Genomic DNA, 19451 nt, shown 5'->3' on the forward strand with positions numbered 1-19451 from the left:
AACCTTAAGATAATTTTTTAGAAGTATGGAATGAGGAAAGTTATTAAAGAGACCACTTATAAAACCCTGCTTGCCATAACATCTTGAGGGTACTAATATTATAAAAATCCACATTTATTTTAGCAATATGGAATACAGTTGAGAGCATAGGATTTGGAATCAGATTGCCTGAGTTCAGACCTTCAGTGTACCAATTACCAACTTTGAGACCTAGGAGAAGACATTTGCCCTGCCTATATCTAGGTTTTTTCACCTGAAAAGGGGAGATAATACCATCCAGTTGATAGAATTATGGTAAGGAAAAAATCTGTTAGCAAAAGTAAAACACTAAATCAATGTCTGGCATATAGTAAATGCTTAATAAATGTTAGCTACTATTATTAAGGTTTCTCTCATCTTTTTTTATGCTCTTGAATTACATTTGTTTTACTATTGTTTTCATTATCTTTCTATCTATAGAGATATCTCTAAATCATAATATTTCAAATACAGAAAATTAAGAAATTAGATGATAAAATGTAATTTAATGAAAGTAAAAGTCAATATATTTTCAGCAACTTTTAATACTTTGAAGTCCCAAACTTCATAAAAAATTAAAATACCCTTTATTTAAAAAATTTTCTCCCATTATGTTTTCATTTCTCATGAATAAAAAGTAAGCTCAGAAATGCAACAAACTTCGACTACAGGCACACAAGTCTTTACAGAATTATTGTAAAATGATTGTTGAGTTTAATATTCTTTCTCAACAACATATCAATGTTAACAATTTAAGTTAGTGAAAATATTATTTTAAATATCACTTGTAGACATGATTAACCAATTTAGCAATGTTTCTGAAATACCAGCATTAGGGATGCCAGTCTTATCCCAGTATCTTCCTCTAGCTCTGGTCTTCTTTACTGGGCTGCAGTTAATGTCCTTTCCACACACTGCTAATTCCCTAACTCCCAGCTTCTCCAGATATGCTATAAGGGATCACTCTGGAAATTTTATTGCTTCAGGCAGTTTGCTGCCATTTTGCTATGCACATGTCAGTGAAATTACTGTAACACTCAGTATTTAAAAATAAAAACAATTCAGTACATTATATTATCCTTAGAATATAGAACATAATTCACTTGCATTAACCAATACTTTTTCCTTATGACTGCCATTTGGCCTAAATGTTACTCAAATATTTCATCAGAGAAGGCTTTATCAGTAATCTCAGAAAACAAACAAATTTTATGTTCCCTGGAAGAAGCTAAAAGGAACTTTTTATAACATTATTGTAATTGACTCCAATCTTGGTGGCCTTTATTCAACTGTATAAGATTACAAATTTGACTAAATAAAAAAGTTAAAACATTGATAAAAGGTGACCCTTATTTCTTGATTTCCTCAAGACTTCCGTATGGGGATTTAAAGGCTTTGTCTTGGGTTCCAGGGTTTTCAATTCACAATGTAGATGACTTCAGGAAAATTTCTTAACTTTTCTGAGTCTTGGCTTCTCATTTAGCATTGTGCTTAGGAGTACTCATTCCCGTTTATAAAAATGCCAGCATCACTTAATACCTCAACTGTATCATTTAATACAGTTTGTGCCAAAAGCAAAAGGCAGAATTATTACTTTTACCAGCTTGCAAATGAAAACATTAAATGCCTTTTCTAAATCGTCAAACAGGTCTTTTGGCCAGGTTTTTGACTATCATAGACCTCCGTTCCATGAGCCTAAATTACTTATCAGAACTTTTTTAAATGCTGTTTTTTGTTTTTTAAAAAAGAATTTTTAAATAAGTCAGTATCACAAAGTGAGTCTCAAGAATTAATATTCTAAGTTTATGTCAATTCTAAGAATTTTAAAATATTATTCATTATGCATTTTTTATTTTAATCACATTCGTAAATATCTCGTGATCAATCCAAAACCAAAGAGAAGCTATCAAAATATTTCCAAATTTTCTGCATTGATAAACTATTAAGCATCAAAAATTTCACCAAAGAAATACTTAATCAGATTAAAAGACTGGTTTAAATCAAGGTATGAATCATTATGTTAATATTTCAATATATGCTTCAATTAAAAATTATAATTTGAAATATAATGTTCTTTTTAACAACTTGCCTTTCTATACATTAAAGTTCCCTATTTACTTATTTTAGCTCAAAAACATAAAACTTGTTCTACCTTCAATCCATTGCAGCATCTTGTTTTCTTATTCTCTGAAGGTTGTGCCTCTGCTGTTTTATTCAAATGTTGATTTTGGTCCATGACTGAAATATAGATATCATACAAATGTTTTTAATTGTTGTTGATGCTTAGTTTGAAACAATCACCTATTAAGGAAGAAAAAGTATAGTTTATTTTATTTTTACAATATATAATTTAGAAATAAGAAAAGCCACAAGATCATCATCAATCAATCAACCATTCACTAACATTCACTCAGGGTCTACTATGTCTTTACCACTCTGCTAGGTCAATGCTGGACACAAAAGTAGGAAAGACAGACATAAATTCTAGCCTAAGGAGATTATAATTTAATAGAAAAATAAATTTGTGGAGAGAAATTTGAAACAAGTAAGTAATATAGAATCACACACCAGATTACATGAACATTTTAAATTATAGAAATTAAAATTATTATCTTTTCTACACACCTATATTGTAAAATTTATAAAAGCAAATATATGTTTTCTTTATCCTTCTAGTTTTAAAATGTGCCTATTAGCCCCTTGCACAGAGTAGATATTCAAAACGGATACAAAAATAATATAAAGAATTAAATTAGAATGGCCTCAGTTTTATAAAGGAGACACCACTGGAATCAGGCTCAAAAAGCAAACAGAATTTGGATTTGTTAAAAAGAGCAAAGTGTACTCCAAGTACTTCTCAGAGCAACTCTGGTATTGCTTGACCTTACCACCAACATGATGTTACTTTATTTGATTTTGTTCATTTCTTTTCCAAGAGAAAATGCATATAGTTGAAAATGCAAATTAAAAAAATAAAACAAAGATTCTTCCTCTAACTCTTGTCCCATTATCCAGAAATATAATGTGGATTTTTCATTAAGTACATAATATTTTCCTTTTCAATGCAAATAGTAGCATACCTTAAACATCATTCTCTACCTTTTTATCTTCTCTATATACTTAATCTTAATAAGTCTTTCTCATTTTTCTTATGGTAGCAGGGTATTAAGTTGTCCATAATATATGCAACTGGTTCTATATTCATCAGCTTTTAGGTTGTATCTAATCATTTTATATTAAAGATGTTCTTAATATATCATATGCCATTTTGGTTTTATGTGGCCATATCTGCAGAATAAATTCAACAACTAAAGTTTTGGAGTCAATGTATAAGAGAAATTGTTATTTTGAGAGTCATTAAAGTCCTACTTTAAAGACTAGTAAAATGAGTTAACTTTTTACTTCAACTGACTGTTTTATATAGAATATAATGTGTTCTTCATGGAGTTTTAGAAATACATTCTTGCTTCTATGTATGTAAACAATACATATTTATGTATCTAAGATATCTATATAAGCAGACACAGCATAGATACATGATTTTTAATAGGGCAGTAATTATACAATATGTCTAATATATATTATATGTACAGTTGATACTTGTTGCAGTAGTTATGTTTTATAAAGTTGCTGGGAACACTGAATTAGCAAATATTGAACCATTGTTCCTTGGAGAGATGTGGGGTTAGTTATATGCCTGTCTGCCTCTGGTCACAATATTTTGGTAAATTGTTCAATATAGAACTGTGTTTTATGTATGTTTTGTTTAAAGACACTTTATTTAATACATACTATTGATTCATTAACATTGAATTAGTTGTCAACAACACTGTAGTTCAGGCCTGGAGGAAGCTTATACAGCATATGTATCTTTTCCCTCGGACACTCTCGTGCACCGGAGAGCACTTCAGCACTATCTTTGGGGCCCATTCAAAACATTCAACTCAGAAACACAAAACACAAAAATGCCAAAAATGTAGCAATAAATACAGTGTGAAAAGGATATTTCTTTATCATATGTGAGCAGAAATAAGAAGACAGAGCTTCACTTTGTTCAACCTTAGTTGGGAACATGGCAGCTCAAATTTTTCACCACTTTGTACATGCATGTGAATGCCCATGAAAGTCCAGCAGTATTGATTTTGGTGTTACAAAGGAACTTTAGTGAATAGACAAATTTTCTTATATAGAATCTGTGAATAACGAGACTCGACTCTATATTTTATTCACTAATTTATTCAACAAGGGCTGATGGATTCTGAATAATATAAATATATATAATACATATTTAAGGGATAGTGCATAAATGTGGAAGTAATAAATAGGATATTATCACTTACATATATGTGAGTATATATCAACATATGGTTGAATACAGAAACCCATACATGTGTACCTCTAAGTGAACTCCAATTATTACATTTTGTGTGTGTACATGTTTTATGCATGCCTGTACCTAGATATGTCGGGTTTCTGGGTTCAGTGAGGTAAGAAAAAAGTCAATGGCTGTTTAGTCTCAAGGTAATAAGCTGCCCTTTGATAAATTTCACCCCATTTTTTCCATGAATATCTGTTTCTATCTCTTTCTTCATAATTTAAATATTAGGAAATCTTTTTTTAAAAAAATTATATAATAGCAAATAACTTTGTATGACTTGCAAGGTGGATAGTCTTCCTTTAGTTTTAGGCTTTGATTTTCTTTCTACTAACAAATATTCTTGATGTCTTGAAGGCTATTGTCCCACCACTCTAAACCTGATTTATTTCAATTGATTAACTTCTGTTTGTCCTGTCTCCCACCTTTCTTTCTATCCTATGCATATCATATTTATCCTAAGAATCTTTCAAAGATCCCTTTAACGACACAAAATAAAATTCACAGTTTCTATTTGATGGTCTTCACAACCTAAACCAAGCCCCTGTTTTTAGAACCATTCTCAATATACCCATAGCACCCACAGATACATGAAACCACAGTCCCAAGAAGAAAGCTTTCTGCCCTCTTGTATGTTTCTTTCAATCCTGAATGTCATTCTCCATCTCTTGGTTGTAATGCTGATCCAAATTGTACCTCTTCAATATTTTCATACTTACCTCCTATTGATAATATCTCCCACCCTGCTGTACCAGTGGAGAATATACCTGAAGTCATTACTTTTCTTTGTATTTCCCCTACTTCCCCAGAAAACTACTATTTCACATCTCTCTCCTAGATCTTCAGATAAAATATTCAGAAAAAAAAGGTGGACACTTTGTTCCTCATTTCACCAAAATGTTAAATAAGTTACTACAAAGTAACTAGAAAGTTGGAATATTAATTTATGCTTGACTAAATGTCACACTTTCTAATTCACCTTGACATTTAACATATTTTTCTCTGAACATATTTTTTTCTTAAATTTCAAATGATTTACATAAATGAATTTTGAGGACACCATTTGTTTATAAGACAGAGCCATAGGCATTTGGATTTAGCATTGCAATTCTTCCCTGAAGAGGTCAGTTCTTCCAAATTTGATAGGAGTGGGGTGCAGGACAGAATATTATCAGCCTCTACTTATCTGTGTCAAGCTTTTAATACTTAATAGGTTATAGAAAACCGGTTTAGGCAAAGTGACCCAATTTCTACCATGTACTTATGCAACTGAGGAGCAAAAAGGAAAAACAGCATTTGCAAACTTCTTAGACCTTTTATAGGAGAGACATTCCCCCATCTCCACCTTACTTTCACAATAAAAACAATTGTCTTATCAAGGCAGACAACTTTCTGAATTGGAGAAGGGAACTAATATTTATTGAGGCCTTAGTTCATGCTAAAAACTGTGCTGAGGGGAGGAGCCAACACGGCCAAATAGGAACAGCTCTGGTCTACAGCTCCCAGCGTGAGCGATGCAGAAGACTGGTGATTTCTGCATTTCCAACTGAGGTACTGGGTTCATCTCACTGGGGAGTGCCAGACAGTAGGTGCAGGACAGTGGGTGAAGCGCACCATGCGCAAGCCAAAGCAGGGCGAGGCATTGCCTCACCCGGGAAGCACAACGGGTCAGGGAATTCCCTTTCCTAGTCAGAGAAAGGGGTGACAGACGGCACCTGGAAAATTGGGTCACTCCCACCCTAATACTGCTCTTTTCCAACCGGCTTAAAAAACAGCACACCAGGAGATTATATCCTGCACCTGGCTTGGAGGGTCCTATGCCCACAGAGTCTCGCTCATTGCTAGCACAGCCGTCCAAGATCAAACTGCAAGATGGCAGCGAGGCTGGGGGAGGGGCGCCCGCCATTGCTGAGTTAGTTGTTTGATTAGGTAAACAAAGCGGCTGGGAAGCTCGAACTGGGTGGAGCCCACCACAGCTCAAGGAGGCTTGCCGGCCTCTGTAGGCTCCACCTCTGGGGGCAGGGCACAGACAAGCAAAAAGACAGCAGTAACCTCTGCAGACTTAAATGTCCCTCTCTGACAGCTTTGAAGAGAGCAGTGGTTCTCCCAGCATGCAGCTTGAGATCTGAGAACAGGCAGACTGCCTCCTCAAGTGGGTCCCTGACCCCCGAGTAGCCTAACTGGGAGGCACCCTCCAGTAGGGGCCGACTGACACTTCACACGGTCAGGTACTCCTCTGAGACAAAACTTCCAGAGGAACGATCAGGCAGCAGCATTTGTGGTTCACCAATATCTGCACTTCTGCAGCCACCGCTGCTGAAACCCAGGCAAACAGGGTCTGGAGTACACCTCTAGCAAGCTCTAACAGGCCTGCAGCTGAGGGTCCTGTCTGTTAGAAGGAAAACTAACAAACAGAAAGGACATCCACACCAAAAACCCATCTGTACGTCACCATCATCAAAGACCAAAGGTAAATGAAACCACAAAGATGAGAAAAAAACAGAGCAGAAAAACTGGAAACTCTAAAGATCAGAGCGCCTCTCCTCCTCCAAAGGAACGCAGCTCCTCACCAGCAATGGAACAAAGCTGGACGGAGAATGACTTTGACGAGTTGAGAGAAGAAGGCTTCAGATGATCAAACTACTCTGAGCTACAGGAGGAAATTCAAACCAATGGCAAAGAAGTTAAAAGGTTTGAAAAAAAATTAGACAAATGGATAACTAGAATAACCAATGCAGAGAAGTTCTTAAAGGACCTGATGGAGCTGAAAACCAAGGCAAGAGAGCTACATGACGAATGCAGAAGCCTCAGTAGCTGATGCGATCAACCGGAAGAAAGGGTATCAGTGATGGAAGACGAAATGAATGAAATGAAGCGAGAAGAGAAGTTTAGAGAAAAAAGAATAAAAAGAAATGAACAAAGCCTCCAAGAAATATGGGACAACGTGAAAAGACCAAATCTACGTCTGATTGGTGTACCTGAAATTGACGGGGAGAATGGAACCAAGTTGGAAAACATTCTGCAGGATATTATCCAGGAGAACTTCCCCAATCTAGCAAGGCAGGCCAACATTCAAATTCAGGAAATACAGAGAACGCCACAAAGATAATCCTTGAGAAGAGCAACTCCAAGACACATAATTGTCAGATTCACCAAAGTTGAAATGAAGGAAAAGATGTCAAGGGCAGCCAGAGAGAAAGGTCGGGTTACCCACAAAGGGAAGCCCATCAGACTAACAGCTGATCTCTTGGCAGAAACTCTACAAGCCAGAAGAGAGTGGGGGCCAATATTCAACATTCTTAAAGAAAAGAATTTTCAACCCAGAATTTCATATCCAGCCAAACCAAGCTTCATAAGTGAAGGAGAAATAAAATCCTTCACAGACAAGCAAATGCTGATTTTGTCACCACCAGGCCTGCCCTAAAAGAGCTCCTGAAGGAAGCACTAAACATGGAAAGGAACAATGGGTACCAGCCACTGCAAAAACATGCCAAATTGTAAAGACCATCAAGGCTAGGAAGAAACTGCATCAACTACTGAGCAAAATAACCAGCTAACATCACAATGACAGGATCAAATTCACACATAACAATATAAACTTTAAATGTAAATGGGCTAAATGCTCCAATTAAAAGACACAGACTGGCAAATTGGATAAAGAGTCAAGACCAATCAGTGCGCTGTAGTCAGGAAACCCATCTCACGTGCAGAGACACACATAGGCTCAAAATAAAGGGATGGTGGAAGATCTACTAAGCAAATGGAAAACAAAAAAAGGCAGGGATTGCAATCCTAGTCTCTGATAAAACAGACTTTAAACCAATAAAGATCAAAAGAGACAAAGAAGGCCATTACCTAATGGTAAAGGGATCAATTCAACAAGAAGAGCTAACTATCCTAAATATACATGCACCCAATACAGGAGCACCCAGATTCATAAAGCAAGTCCTGAGTGACCTACAAAGAGACTTAGACTCCCACACAATAATGATGGGAGACTTTAACACCCCACTGTCAACATTAGACAGATCAACGAGACAGAAAGTTAACAAGGATACCCAGGAATTGAACTCAGCTCTGCACCAAGTGGACCTAATAGACATCTACAGAACTCTCCACCCCAAATCAACAGAATATACATTTTTTTCAGCACCGCACCACACCTACTCTGAAATTGACCACATATTGGAAGTAAAGCACTCCTCAGCAAATGGAAAAGGACAGAAATTATAACAAACTGTTTCTCAGACCACAGTGCAATCAAACTAGAACTCAGGATTAAGAAACTCACTCAAAACCGCTCAACTGCATGGAAACTGAACAACCTGCTCCTGAATGACTACTGGGTACATAATGAAATGAAGGCAGAAATAAAGATGTTCTTTGAAACCAATGAGAACAAACACACAACATACCAGAATCTCTGGGACACATTTAAAGCAGTGTGTAGAGGGAAATTTATAGCACTAAATGTCCACAAGAGAAAGCAAGAAAGATCCAAAATTGACACCCTAACATCACAATTAAAAGAACTAGAAAAGCAAGAGCAAACACATTCAAAAGCTAGCAGAAGGCAAGAAATAACTAAAATCAGAGCAGAACTGAAGGAAATAGAGACACAAAAAACCCTTCCAAAAATTAATGAATCCAGGAGCTGGTTTTTTGAAAGCATCAACAAAATTGATAGACCACTAGCAAGACTAATAAAGAAGAAAAGAGAGAAGAATCAAATAGATGCAATAAAAAATGATAAAGGGGATATCACCACCGATCCCACAGAAATACAAACTACCATCAGAGAATACAACAAACACCTCTACGCAAATAAACTAGAAAATCTAGCAGAAATGGATAAATTCCTCGACACATACATCCTCCCAAGACTAAACCAGGAAGAAGTTGGATCTCTGAATAGACCAATCACAGGCTCTGAAATTGAGGCAATACTCAATAGCTTACCAACCAAAAAAAGTCCAGGACCAGATGGATTCACAGCCAAATTCTACCAGAGGTACAAGGAGGAACTGGTACCAATACTTCTGAAACTATTCCAATCAATAGAAAAAGAAGGAATCCTCCCTCAGTCATTTTATGAGGCCAGCATCATCCTGATACCAAAGCCAGGCAGAGACACAACCAAAAAAGAGAATTTTACACCAATATCCTTGATGAACATTGATGCAAAAATCCTCAATAAAATACTGGCAAACTGAATCCAACAGCACATCAAAAAGCTTATCCACCATGACCAAGTGGGCTTCATCCCTGGGATGCAAGGCTGGTTCAACATACGCAAATCAATAAATGTAATCCAGCATATAAACAGAACCAAAGACAAAAACTACATGATTATCTCAATAGATGCAGAAAAGGCCTTTGACAAAATTCAACAACATTCATGCTAAAAACTCTCAATAAATTAGGTATTAATGGGATGTATCTCAAAATAATAAGAGCTATCTATGACAAACCTACAGCCAATATCATACTGAATGGGCAAAAACTGGAAGCATTCCCTTTGAAAACTGGCACAAGACAGGGATGCCCTCTCTCACCACTCCTATTCAACATAATGTTGGAAGTTCTGGCCGGGGCAATCAGACAGGAGAAGGAAATAAAGGGTATTCAATTAGGAAAAGAGGAAGTCAAATTGTCCCTGTTTGCAGATGACATGATTGTATACCTAGAAAACCCCATCATCTCAGCCCAAAATCTCCTCAAGTTGGTAAGCAACTTCAGCAAAGTCTCAGAATACAAAATCAGTGTACAAAAATCACAAGCATTCTTATACACCAACAACAGACAAACAGAGAGCCAAATCATGAGTGAACTCCCATTCACAATTGCTTCAAAGAGAATAAAATACCTAGGAATCCAACTTACAAGGGATGTGAAGGACCTCTTCAAGGAGAACTACAAACCACTGCTCAATGAAATAAAAGAGGATACGAACAAATGGAAGAACATTCCATGCTCATAGGTAGGAAGAATCAATATGAAAATGGCCATACTGCCCAAGGTAATTTATAGATTCAATGCCATCCCCATCAAGCTAAAAATGACTTTCTTCACAGAATTGGAAAAAACTACTTTAAAGTTCATATGGAAACAAAAAAGAGCCCGCATACCAGGTCAATCCTAAGCCAAAAGAACAAAGCTGGAGGCATCACCCTACCTAACTTCAAACTATACTACAAGGCTACAGTAACCAAAACAGCATGGTACTGGTACCAAAACAGAGATATAGACCAATGGAACAGAATAGAGCCCTCAGAAATAGTGCCGCATCTCTACAACTATCTGATCTTTGACAAACCTGACAAAAACAAGCAATGGGGAAAGGATTCCCTATTTAATAAATGATGCTGGGAAAACTGGCAAGCCATATGTAGAAAGCTGAAACTGGATCCCTTCCTTACACCTTATACAAAAATTAATTCAAGATGGATTAAAGACTTCAATGTTAGACCTAAAACCATAAAAACCCTAGAAGAAAACCTAGGCATTACCATTCAGGACATAGGCATGGGCAAGGACTTCATGTCTAAAACACCAAAAGCAATGGCAACAAAAGCCAAAAATGACAAATGAGATCTAATTAAACTAAAGAGCTTCTGCACAGCAAAAGAAACTACCATCAGAGTGAACAGGCAACCTACAGAATGGGAGAAAATTTTTGCAACCTACTCGTCTGACAAAGGGCTAATACCCAAAATCTACGATGAACTCAAACAAATTTACAAGAAAAAGACAAACAACCCCATCAAAAAGTGGGTGAAGGATATGAACAGACACTTCTCAACAGAAGACGTTTATGCAGCCAAAAGACACATGAAAAAATGCTCATCATCACTGGCCATCAGAGAAAGGCAACTCAAAACCACAATGAGATACCATCTCACACCAGTTAGAATAGCGATCATTAAAAAGTCAGGAAACAACAGGTGCTGGAGAGGATGTGGAGAAATAGGAACACTTTTACACTGTTGGTGGGACTGTAAACTAGTTCAACCATTGTGGAAGACAGTGTGGCGATTCCTCAGGGATCTAGAACTAGAAATACCATTTGACCCAGCCATCGCATAACTGGATATATACCCAAAGGATTATAAATCATGCTGCTATAAAGACACATGCCCACGTATGTTTATTGCAGCACTATTCACAGTAGCAAAGACTTGGAACCAACCTAAATGTCCAACAACGATAGAGTGGATTAAGAAAATGTGGCACATATACACCATGGAATACTATGCAGCCATAAAAATGATGAGTTCATGTCCTTTGTAGGGACATGGATGAAACTGGAAACCATCATTCTCAACAAACTATCGCAAGGACAAAAAACCAGACACCACATGTTCTCACTCATAGATGGGAATTGAACAATGAGAACACATGGACACAGGAAGGGGAACATCACATACTGGGGACTGTTGTGGGGTGGGGGGAGGGTGGAGGGATAGCATTAGGAGATATACCTAATGTTAAATGATGAGTTAATGGGTGCAGCACACCAACATGGCACATGTATACATATGTAACAAACCTGCACGTTGTGCACATGTACCCTAAAACTTAAAGTATAATAATAATGAAATAAAAAAAAGAAAAAAACTGTACTGAGAAGACTTTTTGCTTATTTAATTGGAGATAAATTATCTAGAAAATATATTTCCCTTCACCCTGTATCAAACTTGAGTTGAAACAAGGAGATTGAGGTGGTTATGTGACTTTGAGACACCTGTTTTTTTATGTTTGCCAATTAACTCTTCCCTCTACTCCCACCCTTGGCCGCCTTCATCCAGTTAAGAAGACATCAAAGAAATAAGGAGTCTAGTGTGATCAGTCAATGTAGTTGACAAAAATAATTATCCTGTAGCATATTTTAAGAAGGTAACTAGAGCTTCATTTTTGAGACTTGATTTTTATTTGTTTAGAAATTAATAAGACGAAGATTTGAAACTTTATATTTAAATATATAAAGGTATTATTTTCTCTACTTTATTTTTAACAGTATATAAACCCGAGGCTCTTCTACTCCCAGAAGGAATATTTACTATGTTTTAAGGGCTCAGAATGTAAGCGTGTGGAAGACACAGAGCATAAAATTTGTAATATTTTTCAAGACCATCAAAATCTTCTTCCGTGAAAATTTCTTACATAAAATATATGTTAAAATTAGAGAATCTCAATGGTTCTTACCTGGACTTAGAATCCTACAGCAACTGCAACAAGTCCACCCTTTATTCCTCTTAAAGTAGTTGGCTTTTTGAAAACAAGTCCAGTGATGATTAACCACCTTATTATGTCATTGCTCTAGTCAAACATATAAAACCTAGTTAGTTTTAAGAGTTCACTCCAGTTGCCAATATTTAAAGATTATATTTCTCAGAATTCTCACATTATTTTTTGTTAATCTTAACAAGTAAACCTTACTTTTGGGAATGGCTTTTACTTGTTTATTCAATTAAGTTGGTGGCATAAGATTTTTTTCTTTAAAAATATGAGTACAATAAATTATTCCAGGTATTTAAAACTTCCAAATGGGAAATAATTTAAGACAAATAAAAAATATGCCTACAGGTTACATTGGCATTTAAAAATTAAAATATACCCTCTTTGCTTGGTACATAGGTATGGTTCTAACATGGTATGTATGGAGACTGGAGATACCATCTGGAATAAGAGAGTCCCAATTAACTGCAAGACCATTTTTCTGAATGATGGAAATTAAGACTGCTTTATGCGATAGATTCTTTACATCAAAACCTGAAAGAATTATTAATATCACAGTTTCCTTTTATTGACTTGACTTTTGGAGAAAGGAAGAGCTTAACTCAGTTAAAAGTTTTCTTGAGTAGAGATGAAGTTTAATTAATTCAATAACTCAAACATTTTAGACTCCCAATTATACCTTGGACATTAAGCTCTCTTCTGAAATAAAGCACAGACCCTTCTCTCACATAAATATATATATTTCAGAAAAGTGTGAAGATATATGTGTGTATATACACACAAACATACATGTATACATATATACACACATTTACCTGTATACACTTATGCACATATATATATGTGGTAATGTGAGGATGCATATATGAGAATATGGTTACCCCTTATCATTCATGGGACATTTGTTGATATGGTTGCGCAAAATGTATTTGATGTCTGTGTCACAGTTATCTGATTGATTAGTTCTATTCTTGGTTAATTATTGAGAGTATTGGAATCATGAGACAAACTAAAGAGGAGTGTAGAGGGGAAGAATGACTGTGCAGAACTGAGAAATGTAGACCCAAGGCCAAAATATTAGAGTAAGGCTTCCAAATACTCTGCTGAGTAAGAATCTACTGGCGAGTTGTCAAAATAGCAATCCAGTCCCATACCCAGCAGATTCCGGCTCAGGAGACCAAAGATTATGCCTTTTAAATAAGCACTTTGAAAAATTTTCATGTACTGCCAGATTTTGGTATCAGAGCAGGAATGCAGAACATTTTCCATCATTTTTATGGACTTCCTTTTATTCACAATGGGAATACAGTTTGGGTTTTCTCAGGCTAATGGTTTTCTCCTCAGACATCCATTTCATTGAAAACACATCAACATGTTTGGAGACTAATATATATATTATATACAATGAAGATAAAACAGTGCAAACTAACAACCTTTATAATCCTGAGCTAAAGGTGCCAATTGTAAAATTCTTCAATATTTTCAGAGGTCAAAGAGCATTCTCTGTGCCCCTTTTCTCTTCCTAATTGTGTAAATAATTAGACTGCTCATTTTGTGGGATCGTGGAAAAACAAGAGTACACCAGGGGAAAGATGTTGCAAAACATCTTTCAAGATCAATATTATGCTAACAGTCACGCGTCAGTTAGATGACAAAAATTGATTTAAAGAATCAGCTGATATTTTTTTCAGGAACGGCTATCACAGCTCTGATGAAATATCATGGCCTTTGAAGTCTGAAAGACTTAAATGCCGATATGTCTCTGCTACCTGCCAGCAGTGTAAACATCAGTGGGTTATTTACCATTTCTGAGCATCAGTGCACTCATCTATAAAGTAAGAAGTCTATATTTGGAATAAAGATTTAGTGTATGTAAAGTGCCTTACATAATGCCTGGCACATTATAGATTCAATACCTAATTAGATTAATTGTATGATATTTGCATATTATAAATTTTAAAGCAGTTAATTTATATTAAATGAGTACAAATAAAATCTCTGAGATCTGTATCCTGTAGGTCTGTAAAACCTATGTCCAATAGGTTTTAGCCCCAGAGTTCTCAGGTGCGTACCACAGGCACACCTCAAGAGGGAACCATCAGGCTCCGAGCAGATCCGCCCTTACCCGAACATTTCACTTCTGTTGGTGCTGATTAAGAGACAGCTCCAGAAAGCTACACTCTCCTGGAAAGAACCCTATTCTACATATTATTCTCCAAACATGTTTCTATACCCACCAATGCTCCAAGCTCTGGCATCATCAAGACTAATATTACCATGGCAATTATCGCTCTTATGGTAGTGACCACCATAAGAAGGTAGGGATTCCCTGATGACTCATCACCTCTTCTCTAATCCCCACAGAGCTCTGCACATTCCTATGTTTGCCCCCATCTTCTCTCTTTCTCCCAATCCTGGACTGAAATTCTTCTCTTGAGTTTTCTGGAACCCATCACTAGTCATGACTGAAACTCCCCTTACCTTTACCTCTTCTCCGAGTTATTCTGCTTCACTTCTGCCTTGAACTTAAAAATTGGTCTTCCCTGAGACACTCGCTCTCCTGCAGCAGTGATACATAGGGGTTGCCTTAGCCCCCATATTGCTGCAAACCAGATGGGCTGGTTTCCGATGTGCCTCACTTTGCTAGTTTCTTTACATTTCCCCACCCTTTACACTCATAATCCATAGTTTTGGATCTCATATTGAAAGACTCTATCACTTATTCCTCTTGTTGAAATCATCTATCAACGCTCAGTCACTCCCACTCATTTCATGACAATTTTAGCTCTCGATCCAAAGCCATTCTCTCAAAATGCTACTACTATTTTAATTATTCATGATGGTAATGACCATGAAGAGAATCTTTTTAATTCTCTGTTTTCTTTTTATTTTCTTTTTATTTTTTAGCCTTCTCCTCAATGATCTTGGCTTCTACCTACTACTATGGGCATATCCTATGCTTTTCACACCACTGTAATCTCTCCATAATATCAAAGATTGGAGCACCACTCTTTATCATTCCTAGCTCACACTCAGTAACACCCTAGATCCACATGCTTCCACTGACCAGGATGTATAACCTACAGTTTGATTTTGCCAGAGTTTTCGGTGTTCCTTATCTATACATCTGGGTTAATTTAATGGTCACGGTAATCACTCTCTTCTATATAACTTCATATAATTTTGACCGTTTTGCATTATTTTAATTGCATGTCAAAGCCACACTCTTGATTAAATTTAACTCTCAAATAACTCTGCACATTTCTCTTATGAAGCTAAATGTAACTGAGGAAAATCTCTCAACCATGCTGACTTTAAACGTATGATTAGGAAGCCCAAATGGACCTTTCATTTTGCCAAGAAATCATTCACGTCATTTTGCATTCTGAGCATTTTGTGCCTTCATCTTTTTTTTTTTTTTTGAAATTCTAATACATCCCTTTCCCACCTTCAGCTGATGAATTATTTTACTGAAAAAATAAATAAATAAAGAAGAAACTTCAAAAGCTCCCTTGACCACATTTATCTATGTAAAGCCCCAGTACCACATGGTCTGCCTTAGTGAACTACCCAAGTTTAAACTAAGGCCAATCTCCACTTGCATAGGATATTGACTCCTCCCCTTGTGTTTTTAAGGATAGCACTATCCTCTTTTTAAATGTTTCCATCAGCATGTAAGCATGCTGTCACTTTTTCATCTTCCAAAAATCTCTCTTTTGATCCCATTTTTTCCTAATATTGCCCTATTTCTGTGCTATTTTTACAGAGAAATAGCTTGTCTAATTATTGCTTTCAATCTCTCTCTCTACATTCTCTCTTGAGCACACTCTTATCAGGTTTTTGCCCCCAAATTTCCACTGAAACCACTTTTCCTAAGTCATAAATTACCTAAATGCTACATCTAATAGTCCTCATCTGACTTGAACTGTTAGCAGCATTTTTCAGAACTGAGAATTCCCTCCCTAAGCAAAACTTTGCAGCACACTACCCTTTGTGGTTTGCCTTCTAACTCACTGACTTACTTATTTACACTTCATTTACTCTAAATTCTTTATCTTTGTCTTCTAAATTGAAGCATGTCAGACAATAACCTTACTGTGTGCGTTTGTGAGCTCATCTATTCTCATGTTTTTAAATCTTATCCATACGTTGATAATTCCAAAATTTTTTCTCTAGCCAAGTTACTCATGAACTCTAGATTTATCCATTGACTTCTCACCATCTTCCTATATATCTCTAATAGGCATCTTACACTTAATATTTTCTAACATGGTATCTTTGTCTTCCCTTCCCCAACCTCTCCTCTTGTAATAATCCCCATTTTCAGGGATTATTGTCCAGGGAAGACAATAATCCCCATACTTTGTAATTCTGTCATTCCAGTTGCACACATGCGTGCACATGCACAGCCACATACAATATTAGAATCATTCTTCTCTATTTCTCACACTCACATTAGGCTCTAATTTCCAAATATACCCAGAATCTGATGATTTCTCACCTCCTCCACAACTTTCAGGCTGGTCCTGAATTATTGCAATACCCTCATACTTGTATCTCAGCTTTCCTCCTGACCACTCACAGCCCCTCTTCCCCAACCTCATTCCCCTGTGTAAATCTTAACATATAAGTGAGGGTCATACCATGTCATAGCTCTGCTCAAATCCCCCATTGGCTTCACATATCACTCAAAAATCCAAAGAACAGCTTTAAGGCCTTATAAGTTATAGATCCTCTACTGAGGATCTTGGTTCCTATTTTTCTTTCTGTCTGGAATGTTCTTTCCCTATAGCTGCATAGCTTACTCCCTCACCATATTCTAGTACCCACACAAATGACACTTTCCCAGCGAAGTCTTCTCTAACAATTTTTTAATATTACTCCCTTTGACACTCAATTATTATTCTCTCACCATCATACTATAAATTTTACTTACATATTTTGTTTACTGCCAGCCTTCCTTTGCCTCAAAAACCATGAAGTTACACTGCAGAGGAATCTCCAGAAGAACAAGGATAGGTTTTTGTTTTCTGTGTTCACTGCTGTATACTCAGTTCCAAGAATAGTGTCTCATACCTAGAAGATACTCAATAAATATTTTTTAAATAAATAAATGAAATATCTATTTTAAAAATGCATACCAATGAACTGATGTTAAAAACAAAGACTTAATCTGCAATAGTATTTTAAAATGGTAAGAAAGCTGACTGTAATTGTATGTAAAGCAGTTATTCAATCATCAATACATATGATAAAAATTGGAAGCAGTCAACAATTTATTTTGTTTAAAGAGTCAAACTTGACCATGGAGCAAGCTACATGATCCTTCCTTCTACTTGAAATGTTTTATCAACAGATGCCCACTTTTTGTTTCAATTGTTTTTCTGCTCAATTATTACTGCTTTGCAGATGCTTTCCCTGACCTGCTTAAAAATGTAACATTTGTAAATTTCTACCTTCTTGCTCTACCCCCCATATCTCTTAAAATTACATGATTTTATGAAATATGTTTGTATGTTGTCTTTTCTCCAGTAAATATGATCAACAAAAGATCAGGAACTTCATCTTTTTGATCAGTCATCAGATTCTAGTATAGTGCTTGGCATATTATCAGAAAGAAAAATCATTATACATAGAAAATAATTTACTATTATAATAACTTAATATTAAAATAAATTAAGGTACTTAATGTATTAAAGGAACTTAATCTTTATTAATATTAATTTATTATAATAAATTTAGCTTTATTATAATAAAGTTCCTTATAACAATATTATAATAAATTATTATTATAGAAAATGAATACATTTAATAAATGAATCAACTATGCCTTCAAAAACCTCTCCATTATCAACTTCATGAATTCTGAACATGTCTGGCACACAGAAAGAGATCTGGCATCTCCTCTTCTATCTTAGCTATTAATCCTCTATCCCAGTGGCCTTCAATGTGAGATATTCACTCAGAAATATGAGAAGGCTTTCCAAAGGATGGGAAAGCACAGATAATGGTTTTCAAATAATTCAGTTTTATCTTTTCAAAGAACCAGGCTTTTGTTTCATTTATCTTTTGTATATTTTTTGTTTCAATTTCATTTAGTTCTGCTCTGATCTTTGTTATTTCTTTTCTTCCACTGGGCTTGGGTTTGGTTTGTCCCTGTTTCTCTAGTACCTTGAGATGTGATGTTATATTGCCTATTCGTGCTCTTTCAGACTTTTTGATGTAGGCATTTAATGCTATGTGCTTTCCTCTTAACACCACTTTTGCTGTATTCCAGAGGTTTTGTTAGGTTGCATCACTATTATTACTCAGTTCAAAGAATTTTTAAATTTCCATCTTAACTTCTTTGTTGACCCAAAGATTACTCAGGAGCAGATTATTTAATTTCCATGTATGTGCATGGCTTTGAGAGTTGATTTTGGAGTTGATTTAGAATTGTATTCCACTGTGACCTGAGAGAGTACTTGATATAATTTTGATTTTTCTAAATTTATTGAGACTTTCTTTATTATTATTATTATACTTTAAGTTTTAAGGTACATGTGCACAATGTGCAGGTTAGTTACATATGTATACATGTGCCATGCCGGTGTGCTGCACCCATTAACTCGTCATTTAGCATTAGGTATATCTCCTAATGCTATCCCTCCCATCTCCCCCCACCCCACAACAGTACCCAGAGTGTGATGTTCCCTTTCCTGTGTCCATGTGTTCTCATTGTTCAATTCCCATCTATGAGTGAGAACATGTGGTGTTTGGTTTTTAGTCCTTGTGATAGTTTACTGAGAATGATGATTTCCAGTTTCATCCATGTCCCTAC

General features: G+C 35.9%; 1 protein-coding gene across 4 annotated transcripts in view; it reads right to left on the minus strand.

Moving 5' to 3' along the window:
* Positions 1-18547, minus strand: part of SLCO1B1 (solute carrier organic anion transporter family member 1B1) — a 106347-nt gene extending 87800 nt beyond the window's left edge. Inside the window, exons 1-4 of one of the 4 annotated variants that reach the window (XM_055358466.2) lie at positions 18438-18547; positions 17568-17707; positions 12599-12712; positions 2171-2256 (exon numbers count right to left, since the gene is read on the minus strand). In XM_055358466.2, coding sequence (XP_055214441.1) covers positions 2171-2254 — 84 coding nt within the window. In that variant the 5' untranslated portion in view covers positions 2255-2256; positions 12599-12712; positions 17568-17707; positions 18438-18547. Of the gene's footprint in view, positions 1-2170; positions 2257-12598; positions 12713-17567; positions 17970-18437 lie in introns of those variants that run through there. The other 3 variants (XM_055358468.2, XM_031000723.3, XM_031000722.3) reach the window with 3 other exon arrangements.
* Between the last annotated feature and the right edge of the window lie 904 nt (positions 18548-19451).

The sequence above is a fragment of the Gorilla gorilla genome, chromosome 10, assembly GCF_029281585.2.
Source record: "Gorilla gorilla gorilla isolate KB3781 chromosome 10, NHGRI_mGorGor1-v2.1_pri, whole genome shotgun sequence".
NCBI lineage: Eukaryota > Metazoa > Chordata > Mammalia > Primates > Hominidae > Gorilla > Gorilla gorilla.